This window comes from Setaria viridis, chromosome 3 (assembly GCF_005286985.2).
Source record: "Setaria viridis chromosome 3, Setaria_viridis_v4.0, whole genome shotgun sequence".
NCBI lineage: Eukaryota > Viridiplantae > Streptophyta > Magnoliopsida > Poales > Poaceae > Setaria > Setaria viridis.
The window spans coordinates 11309147-11328265 of record NC_048265.2 but is presented as its reverse complement, the minus strand read 5'-3'; the positions used below and the strand labels follow the sequence as shown (position 1 = coordinate 11328265).

The 19119-nt window shown below is 49.2% G+C and overlaps 4 protein-coding genes across 4 annotated transcripts; 1 reads left to right on the top strand and 3 right to left on the bottom strand.

Annotated features, from left to right (window-relative positions):
• Positions 1-2235: 2235 nt before the first annotated feature.
• LOC117849513 (uncharacterized) lies at positions 2236-6097 on the bottom strand. The gene is made up of 7 exons (XM_034731082.2): positions 5941-6097; positions 4896-4961; positions 4721-4770; positions 4394-4458; positions 3029-3120; positions 2853-2924; positions 2236-2524 (listed from the first exon to the last, which is right to left on the bottom strand). Exons 1-7 carry the CDS (start codon positions 5941-5943, stop codon positions 2486-2488), a joined length of 387 nt encoding a protein of 128 aa, XP_034586973.1. The 5' UTR covers positions 5944-6097; the 3' UTR covers positions 2236-2485.
• Positions 6098-6266: 169 nt separating this feature from the next.
• Positions 6267-7290, top strand: LOC117849512 (uncharacterized). The gene has a single exon (XM_034731081.2). It carries the CDS (start codon positions 6378-6380, stop codon positions 6996-6998), a length of 621 nt encoding a protein of 206 aa, XP_034586972.1. The 5' UTR covers positions 6267-6377; the 3' UTR covers positions 6999-7290.
• Positions 7291-10721: 3431 nt separating this feature from the next.
• Positions 10722-11903, bottom strand: LOC117849511 (transcription initiation factor IIB). The gene has a single exon (XM_034731080.2). The coding sequence runs from the start codon at positions 11695-11697 to the stop codon at positions 10879-10881; it is 819 nt and encodes a 272-aa protein (XP_034586971.1). The 5' UTR covers positions 11698-11903; the 3' UTR covers positions 10722-10878.
• Positions 11904-16615: 4712 nt separating this feature from the next.
• Positions 16616-18399, bottom strand: LOC117850681 (transcription initiation factor IIB). The gene has a single exon (XM_034732542.2). It carries the CDS (start codon positions 18234-18236, stop codon positions 17307-17309), a length of 930 nt encoding a protein of 309 aa, XP_034588433.1. The 5' UTR covers positions 18237-18399; the 3' UTR covers positions 16616-17306.
• Between the last annotated feature and the right edge of the window lie 720 nt (positions 18400-19119).

Genomic DNA, 19119 nt, shown 5'->3' with positions numbered 1-19119 from the left:
GTGCTCTTAGGTAGCGTTTGGTTTTGGGGTCGAAGTGAGTTGGGTCGGAGCCGACCCACTTCGATCCATGTTTGGTTGGAGTAGAGGTGGGTTGGGTTCGTCCCATATGGTGAATATTCCTCTAATATCCGGGTTCAACTCATCCTTTCAAATCGGTGGGATCCCTCCGACCCACTTGAACGGCGTCCGCTCTGTCATCTTGTTCGTGCGCGCGAGGACGGCGGAGCCGTGTGGGTGCGGGCGCAGCGGAGGATGGCGCAGCGGTGGCAGCTAGCGCGGCGGGGGCCAGTGCGACGGCGGTGGCTAGCACGGCCGGGGCGGAGAGGGGCCAGGCGAGGCGGGGTCGTCAGGCGGGTGGGGAGGAGCAGTGCCAGGCTGGGAGGAGCCGGGGCGGGGAGGAGCGGGCCGTGGAGGTGCACCATCGACTAGGGAGGAGCACCACCGGGCCGGGAGGAGCTGGGGCGGGGAGGTGAGCTGCCGGGGCGGGGAGGAGCGGGCCGTGCAGGTGCGCTGCCGGCCGGGGAGGAGCACCGTCAGGCCGGGAGGAGCCGGGGTGGGGAGGAGACGGGGCGGGGAGGAGTCGGCGCGCGGGAGGAGCTAGGAGAGAGGGGGCGCGAGGTAGAGGAGGGAAGGAGGAAAGAAAGAGGGGATGACAGGTGGGCCCCGCAACTGACAGGTGGGGCCCACAACTAATGGTGTTAAAAGGACATACATCCTAACCCTCTCAACCTTCTCAACCAAATACAAGACTGGGTCTAACCCATCCCTCTTCAACCTTCTTATCCAAACAAGAGATGGGTTGGCTCCAACCCGACCCACATGGTCCCAAAACCAAACACTACCTTAATTTTGTTGGTTGGCTGCTGCTGCTTGGTTCCCTTCGCGGCTGAGAGCGTGAGAGCAGGAGACGAACGCGAGGAGTTAGGCCGCTTCTCGCAGGCGCGGGCCGCCTTGCCGTTGCCCAGCAGCCGCTTTCGCCGGCAGGCAGCCGCAGTGCCAACTTCGCGTCGACCATGGTCACGACCGCCATGGCCAGCTCCAGCACGGGGATGGACCATTGAGGCGCGCGCTGGCCGCCGGCCATGCCGCGGCCTGGGTGTGATCTGTAGCCGTGCCGGATAGGCTGGGAGAGGTCGCGATCTCCGTGCGTGGCAGCCTAGCCCTCCTTCCTCCTTGCGGAATGCGGATCCCTGCGGGATAGGCTTGACACCTCCGGCAGCGGAGGGCGGCACGAAGCAGATTCCACGCTCCACCGGCTGTTTCCAGCAGTAACTCGGCGGTCCAATTCATGATTAGCACATATTTACTGTAGCATTACACTGTCAGATCATGAACTAATTAGGCTTAATAGATTCGTCTCGCGAATTAGTCTCCATCTGTGCAATTGATTTTGTAATTAATTTATATTTAATACTCCTAATTAGTAGCTAAACATTCAACGTGACCAGAACTAAACTTTAATCCGTGGAACCGAACACTCCTGGTTGCCTTGCCCATGCTGGAGAGCGAAATTGGCTCGCCTGGCTCAGCAAGGATTTCCTTGCTCCGTCAAGCTAGCTTGCCTAGCAAAGCAAGCTTTTTCATTTGCTACCAAATGCATGTTCTTGCCGAGCAAAACTGGGCAAGCGTGGGCAAGGGATCGAAACGGACCCTAAGTCACTGAATCCAGCTCCGCCGGCCCGGATGCTGCTGCCCGTTGCATGTGGCCGCGGCAGGATGGCGCGGCCGTCAGCCAGCGCAGGGACGCTTGCGTAGCCCGTGGCAGCGCTCGGTACACGCCGACGCCGCGGCCATGGCAGCACGCGCTGCTGCTGCTGCAGGCACGCTGGCAAGGGACATTCCCTGGCCAACGTCGTGCGTACGGGGTACGACGGCGCGCGGTTAGATCCGCGAGGGAAAAATCATAATGGGCGGCTGGGACGTTTCCGGTGAACTTTGACGACCGACTGGCCGGTCGCCCGGTCATTAGCCCGACCCACACAGCCGGATGCCCGGATCACCAACTGAAGCTCTGAATAGGAGAAAGGTGATAAGCTCAGCGCTCAGAGCGCACATGCATAACCCCCATCTCCATGGATGCATAGCACACTGTGGATGACATGTCGTTTTTGTCGCGAGCAACTGCAACGCAACCAAAATTACGATACTGTGCGGCGGCACCACATAGCACAGGAAGAACTCGACCACAACAATACGAGGCTGGGTCGACAGGGTAGGAGCGGATACAGACACCCATTAGGCCATTAATGCCGTAACTTAGGAAGAAGAACAAAGTGTTTCTGGGATAAACACAGCCAATATCGACCGTCCTCAATGGGCACACCAATAAGACTTGGATCATATACAACCACAGATCCATGGAATAATCTACCAAGTTTTCATGGCTGATGATGGTCGCCCCAGATCATCGTTTTTAAGCAAACAGTTCAGTGCCGCTATTGATCCATCACCAGCGCATCATACAATAGCAGGAAGCGGGTCACATCTAATCGTCGTCGTCAAGGACACTTCGACGCCTCTGAATCTGTAAGGCAAACAAGAGCCAACAAGATGCTTAACTAACTTGTTCTGATAATGAATGCAGTTTTGTAGAGTTACTGTAGAATGTTTCCGCTTTTACAACCTATACATACTGGTTTCCTTTTTCTTTCAGTAAGTCGTTACAATCAATTGCGCTACAATATTCACAAATGCGAGCATTTTTCTGCTACAAAAGTAAATCAGTTTTTATAGAATTAAGTCTACACCAACTGTTGGAAGCAAAGTATCTTTGTTTAACAGGTCAGTTGGGCTGATCTGAGATGAGAGAACAACATGTTCAAAGTTGATAAAATCCATCACGCTTTACATACCGTAACTTTGGTTTGCTTGCTTGTGTGGGTGTTAATTTGCTCCAGAAGTGAGATGAGCCTTTCTTCAGATACCTGCAACCAGAAAAATGCAACAATTTGATATGTCCACTCTTGAGTTCTTGAAGCACCAACAAAGGATACACAAAGGCACAAAGGGATCTGCCATTAACTATTACCTTTTCAGATATTCCACCAGTTTGAGCAGCTCTCAGCAGAACATCCTCCACCCCTCTAGCTTTGTCAGGTTTGACCAAAGCTATGCGGGAGACTGTCAAAATTCATACAAAAATAAGTATTGCAGTTTCTTCCCCCTACTTCAAATGTTTACACTTTATTAGCAAACTTCCCCCTACTTCAAATGTTTACACTTTATTAGCAGATTTATGACTGATTTCTGGACGAACATATTTATTGTTCAGCACATTTATTTCTAACAGTAACAGGAATCTACTTATGGAACAACAAATAGCTTTTCTAAACCTATGCAGAAACATAAATTATTCAATCAAGCAAAATCTGTCATGATATGCTACAACCAAACTCCAACAAACAGTTATGGAACTTAAACAAAGATGATTAATATTTTCATTTTATTCTTAACACTGATGTCACCACAAATACTATAATAATTTTAAATGTTTCTATGAAAGATTTTAGTCAATGCAGCCCATAAGAATTTGTGTTGGTTGTACTAGATTTGCAGCATTTTCATCTCAGACCATATCGCTAGTTACATAAAACATAACAGCATGTCTAAACACATGCTCTAAGAACCCATCTTTTCTAATGAATCAGCAAAATAAGTTGTCTGAAATAACAAACGACATCGATACCAATTCCATGCCATTACCTAGGTTATATTGACAATATACATTTTTATTGGTTACCATAGATAAAACTGAGGAAGCAGATGTAAACATGTAATGATTTATCACATAAATTGATGATGTCCAAGACTCCCAACTGCAACTACGTGGACAGAGCAACTGTACCGATCAGCATGGTGCTTTCAGGAATATATACCCATTGGGCCAGCGCACAACTGATGAAACAGTTAACTGTTCTAGACTCGGCCCTCCTTTATATAAAGCAAAAACAGCATTTGCTGGTGGCACCAGCTTAAAACGTAGCAGCCCATGTCAAAACCTACTGACTTTGCTTAGACTGGAAACCATAACATGATTGGAGCCCAAAACATGGTAACACAGATCTGACAGGGACTCTATCCACATATTGCAGCTAACTTCACTTTAAACATCCGTCTACCAAAGAACCAATCAAAATTCAGGAGAGAAATTAACAGACTCCACTAGTTACAGAGTAAAGGAATTTTCGCAAAGTGTTTCTTCCAACTCCAACAGGTAGACTTGCAGAGTTGCTTTGAAAAATTAAAACACATAAGGATCCAAGCTATAGAGACAATAATAAACTCAATAAAAGATGAAACATACAGGACAAAACTAGTACCTCCAGTAACCGTTTGAGTGTAAATGATTTAAAACAGCAATTAAAACATCAAAAGTGTCATCAATTGAACTTACGCCTTTCTCTGGCTTCAGAAGATAATATCTGGGCAAGCATCATCTGTCGGCGTTCCTCAGCTTCCCTGATTGAGAGTGAGATGCAAAGTCATTTCAGTATTCCCCAGGATTCACAGAACATAACTTTAGATAATGAGCTGTACTCCCTCCGTTCCAAATTGTAGGTCGTTTTGACTTTTCTAGGTTCATAGATATTATTATGCACCTAGACATACACTATATCTAGATGCATAATAATATCTATGAACCTAAAAAAGTTAAAACGACCTACAATTTGAAACGAAGGGAGTAACATTCTGAGGAAGATGGTGGAGAAATGGACCATACTGTTTTGCATCTTCCTGAGCTTTTTGTTGGCCTGCATTTTGCTGATTTGCCTAATTAAAAGATGACAATAGATAAAATTCAGTCCACTGAGGACCACCAAGAACTAGCTCTTGTGTTAGAAAAGGAGATCTAAACGTGACAGCTTCAATTTCAGTCATGCAGCTTGGTATCTTACCCCACCACGTTGTGCCATTAGCTCCTGCATCCTCCTCTGCCTGATAGCTTCCAACTCTGGATCAGCCTGGCAAGCAAAATTATACAGTTTCATCAGAAGTAGTCACCCAACAAAGCATAATGCTGTGAATAGAAGCAAATGGTTCCCACTGGTGCCATAGCTAAGCCAATCAATACACCAAAACAGCTCAGATTCCAATGAATTAAAAGCAATTTTCTCTTTCTAAAAGACTAAATTAAACAGAGATACGAAAGTTTATGGTAAATCAAACAAACTAATAGTGGTTTATTTCAATAGATCCTAAAGTTCGTATACCGTCATGTTTACTGGTACAGTAGGGCAACTGATTGTGAGTTAAAATGATACGGAAGGCTGGCTATCATAAAATAGCCATAGCAGAATCCTTCTAAGGTAAAGGACGAAAAATGGAATAGCATGCTGAATAGCTGATATCCCAAACTACTTTAAGGCACACAATGCACGGCAGAACAGATGGAAGGAACCTCCAACACTAACAAAACAATACCAATCATGAACATATTTTCTTGTTCCTTTGGATGTAGTACATACACAAATACAAGCCATGATGAAGCATATATTAGTATGAGTCTCCAACGTAACTCTAAGCAAGCTCGCAGGAGCACCACAGTACCACACATAACTCCAGCTCATGTCTAAAGCTAGCAAAACCACTAAATTTCCCCGGTTATCCAGTAATTTTCATTCGATGAACAAGAACAATCACAGGATCCAAAACATCAATTGTCGAATCTAAAGTGCTAACAGATTGGGCGCAGTTCTCAGATAACTAAACCAGTACGGACCGAATCCCAGTGAGGCATTAAGCACAAGCAAATAGGGATCAACTCATCAACATGAGCGGCTAATCAAACAGCGCAGCAAAAGGAGGGATCACAAATCGCAGCCCAGATGCTTAATCCTTCCATCCACCAAAGAAAGAACTAAAACCCTAAGATTCAACACGGACAGAAGCAATAGATCCGCGCAACAAAAAAAACCATAGGAATCAAAGCCCAAATCTCACCATCTTGCGCCCCGCAGCAGGGATCGCAAGCCTCTTCACTCCGGACCTCACTTGAGCGGCGACGGCCTCCGCGGCGAGATGTTAGCAGAGAACAGCGAATCGAGCCTTTTCTTCTGCTTCCGCGTGGGTAGAACGCGACCCCGTCTTTGGCTCTCGCCTTTCCACCCTGTGGGCCCATCGCAGCCGTCCGATCTGAAACCACTCCCCTACGCCGTCCGATCTAAACCACTCCCCTACGCCGTCCGATCTGAAACCACTCCCCTACGCCGTCCGATCGGAACATTGGGGATCGCTTTCCTGGCCCCGATATATTCGCGGAGACGCCTCGCCCTTTTCCAGCGCCTTTTCCATTTCTTTTTTCCATTTCCATTTCCACCGTCGCACCGCATCCACCGCGCCGCCGCGAGAGAAGAGAGAGAGAGAGAGGAGGGTTTCCGATGGAGAACGGCGAGGAGACGTTCGCCTCCCCCACCGCCGCCGCCGCCGACTTCGAGTTCGCGGGCAACGGCGGGGACCGCACGCCCAAGCTCCACGACGCTGCGGACGAGATCGAGGCCCTCAGCGCTGCGAAGCGCGACCTGGAGGAGAAGCTCGAGTCCGTGAGCCACCAGAACCGCTTCCTGTCCTCCGAGTCCCGCCGCCTCGAGGCCCTCGTGTCCCAGGCCCGCGACGAGGCCGCCGCCTTCGAGCAGGCCGCCGCCACCAACGAGAGCGAGGCCGCCACGCTCCGCGCCGAGGTCGAGCGCCTCCAGGGCCTCCTCGACGCCGAGAAGGCCGGCCACGAGGAGGAGATGCGCAGGGGTGGGGGGCTCGGGGACCAGCTGCAGACCGCGCACCAGGAGAAGGTCGCCCTCGAGAAGGAGATCGAGGCCCTGAAGGCTTCCGCCACCGCCTCTGAGAGGGGCAAGGGCGAGGAGGAGATGGACTCGGCTGCACCCTCAGCTGGGACGCCTAAGGATGCGGGGCTGGTGCCTGCCGAGCTGTTGGCTGCTGCGGTGGCTGCTGGAGCTGGTATTACTGCCTTCATCGCGACCATCTTGATCCATCGCAAGAGGTAATCTGGTGGTCCGATGCGTGGGAAGTTTTGATCCGCTGCTATGGCCTATATGAGAGTGGATTATCCGTTTTGTCTGGGTACTAGTATTACTGAACTCGTAGTAGTATCGTTGCTATTTTGCTGGGTAATAGATTAGAACGCATATGGCAAGTACTATTACTTTCTGCAGTTTCCTATGCTAATAAGAGTTGTGGACACAAGTGAGAGAGACAATGTAGTTCTGGTCTGTTTTTCTGAAGTTGCACCTAATTCCAGACTTCCAGTTATTACCACCTGGCTAGTTTCAACTGTTATATGGTGTGCATTCCTGGATGGTTTTGTTCTTTGTTTGAAATCTCTGTGGTTGAGATGTTGGTGGCTCAGATCGAGTGAGTTTTAACAAACTGTCATGCATCACTGAGGTTAATGCATTACCTGGTGGGTGTTTAACTCAGCAACTGCGAGCTTGTGGCTACTTAAGGATTGGCTAACCCAGAAATTGCTGCTGTTGATCATGTGATTTTTGTTTGGGATATTTGTTGTCAGTCTTTTCAGGTGGTCTATGAGCAAGGACATTACCTTGGTCATTGAATGCTTGCAGACGTGTTTAATTGCAGATATGTTTGATTGTTTGTATGCCTATTACTGCTTGATGCTTGTAGAGTTGTAGTGATGTTTGATGTTTGTTGAATGCATGTATGCTGACTGCCAGGTTGTTGCTAGTAGTTAAAAATGTGTTAGTATCCATGGATTTTCAGTAAATATGTGTATCCATGAATATGTTTGCCGAGTTATAGTCATGAACTAATGTCCGCCTCTTCTTTACAAGTGAATTTTGTACCTTTATTGGTGATGCACAGCACAACACTGATACTTCCACAATTACACTTTTGTTGAAATGAATTGGTGAGAGAAATGAATCAACAATACAAATCACAAGGTTGAGTTAGACTGAGCTAAGTGCTTATTGTTTAGTTCAAAAAAAAATGTAGGGTTCAGTATATCCAATAACTCTGAAGGTTTGTCACTTTACCTCAGACTTGAAGTTAGCAATTTTTTTATGTGCTCAGGTAATTTGGAGATACTTAGGACAGCCTCTCAATGTTGCATGGGGCTATTGTTTTTTTTAAGCTATCGAGTATCTAGAAACCAGTCCTTGTCTGTTTCTTAATCATGTTAGTGGATTTTTTAGAATCATGTGGCTGCGCTACCCTCTCTCTTTATAATATGAAGTTACTATATTGGAGATGAAAAGCTGTACAGATTTAGCATCTCACATATTTAAGCTAGGCAGCATCATTTTTTTTAAATAATGATTATCTGGTTTGAATATCCCATAGGTATCTGCTTTGATTTAGCATGTTTGTCTAGCCCTGTTCTGTTCATTCCTGTTCCATTGGTATGTTGTCTTTTACTGGTAGGCAAACAGTTATCGTGTAGCTCATGTTCCTAGGTCATTTCTCCATAGTGCTTATTATATTTTTTTTGAGTTAGCAACTGAACTGAGTGCATGCTACTTAGTTATTTTTTAAGAAAAAGGGGAGCTGTATTAAAGGATTTTCTAGTGTCAACACTTTGATGAGCCTTTGAATGATGCCTGTGAAAAAGTGGATTGTGATTATTCATTCTTTTAAGTTATTAAGTAGTGTTCACTGTGTACCATCTTGCAGTTTCTCTTGGTGGCTGAAACAATAAACCATGTGCTTTGTCAGTTTCTTTTATTTATAGGTATAATATGTTTTACAGTATTCTACCGTTCATTCTAGCCAGTGACTTTGGTTGGGTTGTTGCTATGGTTGTGACCAAAAGCTGTACAGATTTATCGTCTCGCAGTGTGAGTTAAGTAAAAGCATATCAGCTGATTTTGAGTTGTTTGGCCAGCTTATCTCAGTGTCAACCGGTTGAGATGTACTAGTAAGTAGGCAAATTTGTTTTGCCTTGCTTTGTTCTGTGCATGCTTTGTCCAATAATATCAATTCCATGAGCATGTTTCATACCATTGGTAACTAGATATGTCTTTTGGATCTGGGTATTATTCTAAGGCCATTTTTCTCACGAGCTGTTTAGCTGTGTGCCTTTTGTTGATTGTAGAAGCTATGTAGTACCAGAAAATTGTACGTTGGTGTCTGCTGGCAGGTTTGTTTGGAGGATTTTACCCATGATTGTCTGGGAATGTCATTCGTTCCTAACAGAATGCCTGGGGGTATCTGTGTTGGCTACTTGGCTTGACAGTTGGCAGGTTGCAGATTGGAAAGTTGGCTTGGAAGCATCATTCGCGGGGTGGCATACTCTTGAATTGCTACCAATTTATATTATATTCCGATTCAAATTGTAGGATGTTTTGGTTTTTCTAGGTGCATAGTTTTTCTATGCACTTAGATATATACTGTCTAGATGCATACAAACACCTATAAATCTAGAAAAGCTAAAACGACCTACATTTTGCAACGGATGGAGTATAATGTATTGACTATTCGGACATTTTTACAAGGCTGGTTGTAGGTTGAGTTTGCCAGGTCATTAGTTCTGATGGTCGATACAGCATTGCAATTTAGTTATCTGGAAAGTGACAAGATGCCCAGGGACAACATTTTCGCGTGCGCAGCTGCTCGCTTAAGCGTCCCGGGTGTCTATGCTTTGTTTTGACGAAGCTTCATGTATTCTACTGCAAATGACTGATTGAGTTTGATGTATGTGAAGTAATAGAGCTTGAAAAGTCATAAGTAACATCAGACACCCTGCATGCGACTTGCGATCTCAGCGGGAACTGCAGAGACTACACAAATGAGGGTACAAGTAACATGGTTACACATCATAATCGCTCATCAGGTCACGCTTTGCTGACTGTTGAGCAAAGGGTAGGTGGTGGTAGTATTTTATTCTGTTTGAAATGCCAGTTTTGGGTTCAAAATTTCGTAAACTGCTTGTTTGAAACGCCAGTGCTGGGTCCAAAACTTTTCTGTTAACTGCTGCAGCACAACTAAGTACCAGTTTTTCCAGAAAGCGGGCCTGAAAGTCTGTTTGGGATAGTGCAAGCCCAACTAAATACCAGTTTGGGCCTTCACCACCTGCACGTCTCGCCCGATCCCCCTCCTGCCTCGTCTAGTCGACGTAGCGAGCGCATGCGCATCGGCCGTGGCGGCGGCAGCAAGTGCATCAACCTCGACGGCGAGATCCCAAGTCGTGGCGCTTCTCTTCGTCGGTGCCCCAGCGTAACTCGGCTGCAACGACCTCCGGATCTCCCACCCTCGAGTCTCCATTGAACAAATTTCTCTCCTGGTTTATATGCTTGGTATGATGCCACGGAATAGTGGAAGGGTTTTGGATCTCAGTGCTCGAGCATTGTTCATGGCCGCACGAAGAGAGCATCGTGGTTTTGCCGGATTATGAATGGGGATTTCGAACTGTTGTTGCTTGCTGCTAGATTGAAATTGGTTAATTTCATTGAGGAATGTTGGATATATGAAGAAAACATCAGATAATCTGCTTGATGTTGTGTACTGATTCTTTGGAATTTGGATGGACCGCAAAACCTGAGAGAATTGGTTCAATTATCTGGTTGATTCACTTGATGACACCGTAGCAGGGCCGCTGCCAGCTGCTTTACATGGTTATCCGAACAGAAGATAAATTTCAGCGTAAAAAGCATGGATTCAACAGAAAACTCCAAAAGGTTGTTTCTTGCGCACAGAAAAAAAAAAGCAGATCCAAACTCTTTAGGGGCATGGATTTGTATCAGTGAATATTTGACAACGGTTGAACCTACGAACAAAGGTGATTTCCATGTTCGGCTACTAAAAAGAACATAACTAAATTGACAGATCAGCTATCACGAAAGGGATGAATGATCCATACTGCTAGGTACGTACAAGGCAATGTTTACAAGGAACACAACAATCCAATCAGTCGAAGAGCAGGTGGGCGTGCTGGTAGAGTTCCCTGTACGCCTGCTTGATGGTGTTGTCGGCGACACCGGTGGCCACGGAGACGTCCCGGATGGACTTTCTGGTCCCGGCGCCGGGAGAGCGGCGCTCCATGGCCATGTAGATGATGGCGGCGGCGGTGGAGTCCGGGTTGTGGCGCACGTCGAGGTGGTCCTGCATCCTCCGCGCCGCCTCCTGCACGGCGCGCACCTCGCCCTCCCCCATCCCGAGCATCGAGCCGAAGCGCTCCATGTAGTCGGCGGCGCGCACGACGCCGATGTCCATGGCCTCCCCGCCGGCCTCGTCCCCGAGTCGCGTCCTGATGAGCGTGATGAGCCTGCCGATGTCCTTCCTCGCCGCCGCGCCGTCGCGCGTCGCCGCCGCGAGCTCCTTGAACGTCCGCGGCGCCCCCGCGGAGCGGCACGCCAGGTAGAGGCACGCGGCGTAGAGCGCGTCGCCGCTCCTGCCGGCGCCCTTGGTGTAGTAGTGGTGCGCACGGCCCTTGACCTCCTCCATCCGGCGGAACATCTCCAGGGCGCGGTCCCGCACCCCGGGCGCGACCCCGAGCCGGGCCGCCATGTCGGCGATGGCCCGGCACCCCTCGGACGCCGCCTTCTTGCCGGTCTGCACGGGCCCGCGCATCATCGTCGCCCCGCACGCCGCGGCCGGCTGCTGCTCCTCCTCCTCGCCCACCGGCGAGGAGGCCGCGGCGGGTTGTTCCCCCGGCGTCTTGAGCGAGAGGGTCACGGTGCCGCGCAACCTCTTGAGGCCGCGGCCGGATGCTGATGGTCCCTCCATTGCCCCCGGCGGCGGCGGGCCTTGCGAAAGAGATGCGGGTTTTCTTCGGTGGCAGTCTGGGTCTGGGTCTTGGTCTGGTCTCTGGGCAGCAGTAGTGGCGCTGGTCGTGTCGTGTGGCGGCGTCGTATAAGACGTGGGGGGTGCTATTTAAAGGCGTCGAGAGGTCGGTGGCGTTTCCGACTCGACTTGGGGTTTGGGTGTCGCGGCGGTTACGCCTCGCAGGATCCGGATCGAACGGGCGCCTGCTGGTGAGAGTTTAACTGGGGCACACGGCATCGGCACGTCATGCCGGATAGGGATCCAACTCGGCTTCCTGCCCCCAACAGGCGCCGGGTATCGTATCGACGCCCGCTCCCGCGATCCCCTGACTGTGGGTGCTATTATGCAACTGACGACACCCCCTTCCGATCCTCACGCGCACCAGCGGCAGCGAATGGCGATCCTGCTCTGCTCTCTGCTCTCTGCTCTCTGCTCCGTCGCTCGCCAGCAAAGTGCCCCAGGTCTTTTGGACGTTTGGAGATGGCTCCCCTTGCTTCCGCCATCCAGGGCGCATCCGGTCTTTGGGCATTTGCAGCGTCGCGCCGTCGCCCTCACGCCCTGCTCTGCCCCATGTCCTCATCGTCCTTGTCCACCGCACGCGGCCCCTCACGCCAAAGCGCGTCGTCGTCCGTCCGTCCAGAGTCTACAGCCCGCGCCACCGTCACCCGATGCCTTGCTGCGGCCTGCAACCGATGCATAGTTAGTTGTTCATGGATACGGATAGGGTTGGTTAATGCTCCGATTCTTGCAATTGGATCCCCCTTATTTCCCATCTTTTTCCTGATAATGTAACAAAGCTGGTTAGTTCAACATACATATGCTCGTGCGGGCGGCAAATCGACCATGGACCATGGTCATGGCAGAGGCAGGGGAAGAAAAAGGAGATGAATGGAAGAGGGAGAGGATGAACACGGCCTCGATCGATCTCGCAAAATGATCTCCCTGTGATCCTTCTCATTTAAGGTTGGTAGGTGTAGAATACAAAATAATTGCTATAATTTCTGTCACTTAAGGTTGCTTGGGGTTATAGTCGAGATTGACTCGGTTGTAGACAAATGATGTGAAGGGTTGTTGTTGCATAGGAACGTAAAGAAGTTGGAACCTTAGTTTTTTAATGAGATAATTCCCTATTTGACATCAGAAGATGAGTTAATTCCCTATTTGACCCTGAAAGATGAACTATGCCTTATTTGACATCAACTTCAACCTTTTATTCCCAATTTGACACTACCGTTAGGTCTGTTAGGCTATGTGGTGAGTATTGTAAGCAGTAAATACAAATGATGTGCATAGTCATCAACCTTTCTATCTTGTTTTTCCTCAGTCGTTTTTATAATTTCTTGTTGTCTATATCCACATGTGGATATAGAGGTTAGATTTCTATCCATTATTTTTTTAGAAAAAAATCCATTCAGCTCGTGATGACAATAATAATTTTGAAAAAAATTAGGTTATTATTCTTTTTCCTTCTCTTCTTCTCCAACAAGGTTAAGGGAGGGGGCATTCTACGACAAGACTATGGCTAGATTGTGATAGGATTTTGGTTAGGTATTTCGGATATGTGAGGAGGTTTTTTGCTGAGAATCCATAAAGTCTCTATACATATTGACGGAAAGGGAGGTACATAGGTCCAGCCTCTATACATATTGATGGAAAGGGAGGTATATAGGTCCAACCTCTATACATATTGATGGAAAGGGAGGTACAAAGATCCAGATGGTGATGGTTTGTGGATCGTGCGGCTATGCCACAATAGGCAGCTGAGGGCATTGCCTTCTAGGGTAGTATAGTCGTATAGGATACATGAAGGGTGGGTTGGGATAGGACATGGAGTGAGTCAGTCTGGCAATGGGGTGCACTAGAGGCTATGGCAGCTAGTTGGCACTCAGTGTGGAGTGTGGAGATGACTGTTATTGCAGAGGGTGAACGAGAATCAAGAAAAGAAAGGATGTTGGAAGTTAGAATATAGATGTTAGCCATCGATCTAAGCATTCGAAAAAAAATTGAGTCCTAGTAACCTTGAGATTAGACAAACCCTAAACTTAATTACTTAACCGACAAGCTGATCTTTATGGATTATCTAGCAGGGTATTACTCTCTGAACCAGTATAAACCCTCGCATTTTCATAAGCAGCCTATACTATCCAGTGGTTGATCTCACTACTGGAAAACTGAGTATTGATCCTAGCCCTTTGTACCGGTTGGTTTTTGATCCGGTACTAATTACCGGATCTAATGGCTAGTTCCCCAGGAGCCTCCTGTGACCCCTTTAGTACCGGTTGGAGCCCTCAACCGGTACTAAAGGAGCTTCCAAACTTATCCACCTCCCCAACCGGCTCTCGTCCCCCGGCCCTTATCTCTCTCTCAACCTTATCTCTCTTCTCCACACTTCTCCACACTTCTCTTCTCCACACTTCCCCCGGCCCCCTCCTGCTCCCTTTCCCACCGCCACCGCCCCCTCCTCCTCCCTCTCCCGCCACCGCCTCTGCTCACCCCTCACTGGCAGTGAGGAGTGGCAGCAGGGCCAGGTGCAGGGCAGCGCTTGGGCGCGCGGGGGAGCGGCGGCCAGCTGGAGGTGACGGGGTGTAGGTATTATTTTTTTTTGCACAGGTGGTGGTGGCGGCGGTGGGGTAGCGGGATGCGGGCGGTAGGAGGGGTGGCGGCAGGGGCCAGGTGGGGGGAGGGGGCGGGATGCAGGGCCGAGCAGCGTGGTGGTGGCAGCGGCGAGGCAGCGGGATGCGAGCGGCGGCGGGGGCCGGGCGGGAGGGCTGCGGCAGGGGCCGGCGGGTTGGGCTCAGGTGGGGTGATTTCTTTTTTTTTAATACTCCTTTAGTACCGGTTATTTCACCCGATACTAAAGCCCCCTTTTAGTATCGAAGTAGCAATACTGGTTGCACAATTAGTACTAAAGGAGGGTTAGGAACCGGTACTGAAGGGGTTTTCCCATCAGCGACTTGATCCCTGGCTTGATCGCAGCCCCCGTGATACCAATCGGTTGACACAAAAGATGATAAACATTTAGTCAAACATGCTCCAGATAAGTTGTGAAATATACCTTTTTATTTTTGGAATAAAAATCTTGATCCAACTTTCAAACGGTTCAACAAGACTTAAATCTTCTCTCACATACATGCAATATGAGACGATAACAATAACATAAAACAATCTCTTGAAGCTTGAATGCTTGATACAACACAAAGATCACATCCTCAAAACCATGTGTACGTAATTACAATTTGGACCTGTAACTCATCTTGACGCGTGTTAAAAATAACTAATGGAAGGCACAAAGCACACGACTCCTAAGGCCCTGAACAGTTGTACGTAATACTCGCGTGGTCGTCAAAACTTAAAACTTGATCTGATTGTGCTTTACCACGAAATTACAGCTTCTCTCCATGAAGCGTTAAAGCCTTGATCTCAGCTATTGTTCTGTCTTCACTTTTCTGGTATCGAACAATTTCATCAAAATACCATTTTCTCGACGGGTACCTTAATTCCTTCCAACAGAAAAGCCACACAATAGCCTCACCATCTTCTACTCTAGCACCATTTTGCTCCAACGGAAAGCTTCTAGAAGTGTCGTCTCTTGTGCCATCTTGACTTGGCATGCACCGTGCCTCTCCTTGACAACTCTAACAGTCATAACTTCTTTCATTCAAGTACCTGCACATCATGGTCTAGAAAAATATAAAAGAACATAAAGCCCAGATTCAGACATAACTTTATTATGTTAGTCAAAAGTCAAAACATGAAATACTTAACATCAAGTCATCAACCATGCTTCATCTTTTCTTAGGAAAAAGAAATCATCACTGCATCAGTCCCATGGGTGCTTATACTACTAACTACTTCCATAGCGTTATAACAACGGAAGTAATCAAATGAGCCTACTTAACAGGTACATACTCTAGTGCATGAATTTCTGAATAAAAAGAATAAAATCTAGTGCCCAGAATTTGGATTAAAAAGGTTTTCAAAGTCTTTTCAAGCTACTTTACATTGAACAGAACCTTATAAAATTTATAATATATGTTTTAATGCCGGGCCTGGGTTGGGTACACTTAGCCCAGCATAACTAAGGTAAAGATTTATTTTAAATGTTTTAAAATATATTCTTTATCCTGAAATATAAAGTAAATATATTTCCTTTTATTTCAGGTATATTAGGGGTCCAGTCTGGGGCTTGAGCAGGGCCATCAAATACCACTGTGAATGAGTTATCAATTCATCACAGGCACTATAATGACAGCCAGGCTAACAATGCAGCAGCAGTCCCCAACTACCATGGCTGAATATATAACATCAGCACAGCAACCCCTGCCAGTTTCTTTCAATGGATAGATACGTTCAAGTGATTCGGTATATATACACTTGTACTAATCGATCCATTTCCTTCAATGCCACCGGCAGACTCTGAACACTAATGTGTCAGATTCTCGCAAGAACAAACTTTGCGTTTCATCCATGGACCTGCCACATCCATGGACCTGCCACCAAGCCATGTGTTTGGATGGAGGGACGGGACGGGATCATCCCACTTCTACATGTGTTTGGTTGGCGGTCAGGTGGGATGAGGATGGCATCTAAGTGGAATATTCCTTGAAAAACTGGGACAGATCCGTCCCTCCAAAAAGATCGAACCGATCCATCCCTCGCGGATGTCGTTTCTCTCCGTCCCCCTCAAGCGCTCCTCCCACGCACCACACGCGCTCGTCTCGCCGCCACCCCTGCCGCAGGTCCCTGCCACCCCTCACCAGGATCCTCCCATGCGCTGGCGAGCGGGGCAGGGTGAGGCGAATGGCTGGGGTTGCCGAGGCGGGCGGCACAGGGAGATCCAGAGGGAGCAGCCGGGGGAGCAGGGGAGCACGACGAGGCGGGACGGGACCAGGACAAGCACGTCGAGCGGCGGGCGGAGCAGGCCAGGACGAGCCGCGGGGAAGGGCTCATCCGCCGGCGTACCGCGGGGAGGGCTCATCCGCTGGTAGGAGCAGACCAAGGCCGAGCGACGGAGCAGGCCTTGGCGACGGGGGGCGGAGCTGCCAGGGCTGCCGGGGTAGATGCTTTTGAGCAGCTGACAGTGGGCCCCGTAGTTTTTGAGTGAATGACAATTGGGACCCACAGTTAACGGCACGAAAACGCCGTTCATCTCGTCCCTCATCCGTCCCTCCAACCAAATACTAAAGCAAGGACGTTCCCATTCCTCTAATCAAACATCAAGTGGGATCATCTCATCCCAAAAAGGAGGGATGACCCTATCCTAAACGCACCCCAGGATGCGAGCTATGTACATCACGGAGTCATTCATGGCTCGTGATCACTTATCATACAGCAAACATCTCGATGGACCGGTCCATGAATTTGGAAACAATCGAATCAAGCACGGATTCACGAATGAACAGTACTTGGAATCGAAGTCCAACAGAAACTTTGATCCACATGTCCTAGTTTGCTAGGAACACGGACATGTCAAAGACATGCCATGAATCAAGAACACGGGACGGGACACGACGGCCGACATGCCAATGCATGATCGCCGAGAAACGCATCCAGGAGCTAGGACAAGCCCGTTAGGCGAAGAGCATCTCAGCGTGCGGGGCGAGGTCCTTGTGCGCCTCCTTGATGGTGACCTCGGCAACGCCGGTGGCCATGGACACGTCCTTGGCGGTCTTGCTGGCGCCGGCGCGCTGCACGACCATGTAGCTGATGGCGGCTGCGATGGACTCGGGGTTGCGCCGCACGTCGAGGCCAGCCTCCAGCCTCCGCGCCGCCTCCTGCGCGGCGCGCATCTCCTGGTTGCCCATCCCGAGCCGGGAGCAGAAGCGGCGCAGGTAGTCGGTGGCGCTCACGACGCCGATGTCCAGAACCTGCTGCCCGGCCTCCTCCCCGAGCACCTTCTTGATGAGCGTGGTCATCCGGCCGATCTCCTTCTTTGCGGAGGCGCCGGCGCGCGTCACCGTGGCGAGCTCCTTGTACGTGCGCGGCTTGCCGTCGTTGCGGCACGCGATGTAGAGGCAGGCGGCGTAGAAAACGTCCCGCTTCTTCCCCCGGGGGCATGCCTTGGCCTCGTCCAGCTTCTTGTACACGTCCTTGGCGCCGTCCCTGATGGTGGCGACGAGGCCGAGGCGGTCGGCCATGTCGGCGATGGCCTGGAACGCCTCGACCAGCGACTGCTCGGGGTCCGCCCCGCCGACGTTGACCCGCATCCTCGGCAGCGCGTGGCCGCCATCGGCCTGCGCCTTCTGCGGGCCGGAGTAGGCGATGCGGGTGACGAGCGGCGCGTTGGAGAGGAAGGGGTCGTTGGGCCCGCCGACGCGGCTGGGGTCGCGGTCCTCGCCGCCGCCGTCGTCGGCGAAGTTGCGCCACTCGGAGCCCTCGTCGATGTAGTGCGCCTCGAGGACGAGCGCGCACTCGGTGCACACGGTGTCGCCGGTGGCGTGGTCCAGAACAACCTCCGTGGAGCGGTGGCAGTCCGGGCAGTAGAGCGACTCCTCAGCCATGGTTGCCGCTGCCTACTGATGCGACGGAGCGAGAAAAGGCTTTGGGTGCGCGGCGCGAGGCTCCTGCAGATAGATGGGATTTGCAGCGGCGGCGCGGCGGAGTTGGGGATTGATTTCTGGGAGGGGTCGGCTGATATTTATAGACGGGTTAGTTCGGCTGCGGAGCCTGGGGTTGGGCCGTTGGGGCCGCGTCAAGTCGGTGTCGGAAAGCGAACCGGTTCTCGTGTTTTGACTCGAATCCCTTGCGTTTCCTTCTTTTTTTCCTTTTGATTTAGGACTTCCTGTTCCCTTTTCTTTTTAGTACGCTCGTGTGCTAAACTAATAACCCCATTAGGGAAAAACCGCAAGTATTCCCCAGATATTTGAACAAAAAGAAAACACTCTTCCCTAGGTACAACTAGGCACTGGGTACGAAGTATGAACCACTTTAAATTCTAAAGAGGTCACAATAATAGAAGTAAATACAAACACCGAACCATTATTCTTTTTTTTCCTTCATCCGATCACAAATGTGTGTCACTTTCACTAATTGCTAAATGCATTCTGTTCTACGATTTTTTAGGCAATTTACCACATTTATTCCAGTATTGCAATTAATTTTACCATCAATTGACCTTGTTCTCATGTCTCATTTCCCGGTGCATTTTGGAAATTTAGATGTGTAAATTGAATCTAAAATGGTTTCAACCTACCACCTTACTCTGTACTACTCCCTCCGTTCTTTTTTGATAGACTTCGGTATACACGCACCTCGGTATGGATGTCATCATATACATGCACCAATTATTTTTCTAGAGACGTTACTCAACACGAGAATCGAAAAGTCATTTGTGTCAAACCTGAAATGACAACTTAAATATAAGACTATCAAAAGAGAGAAAAT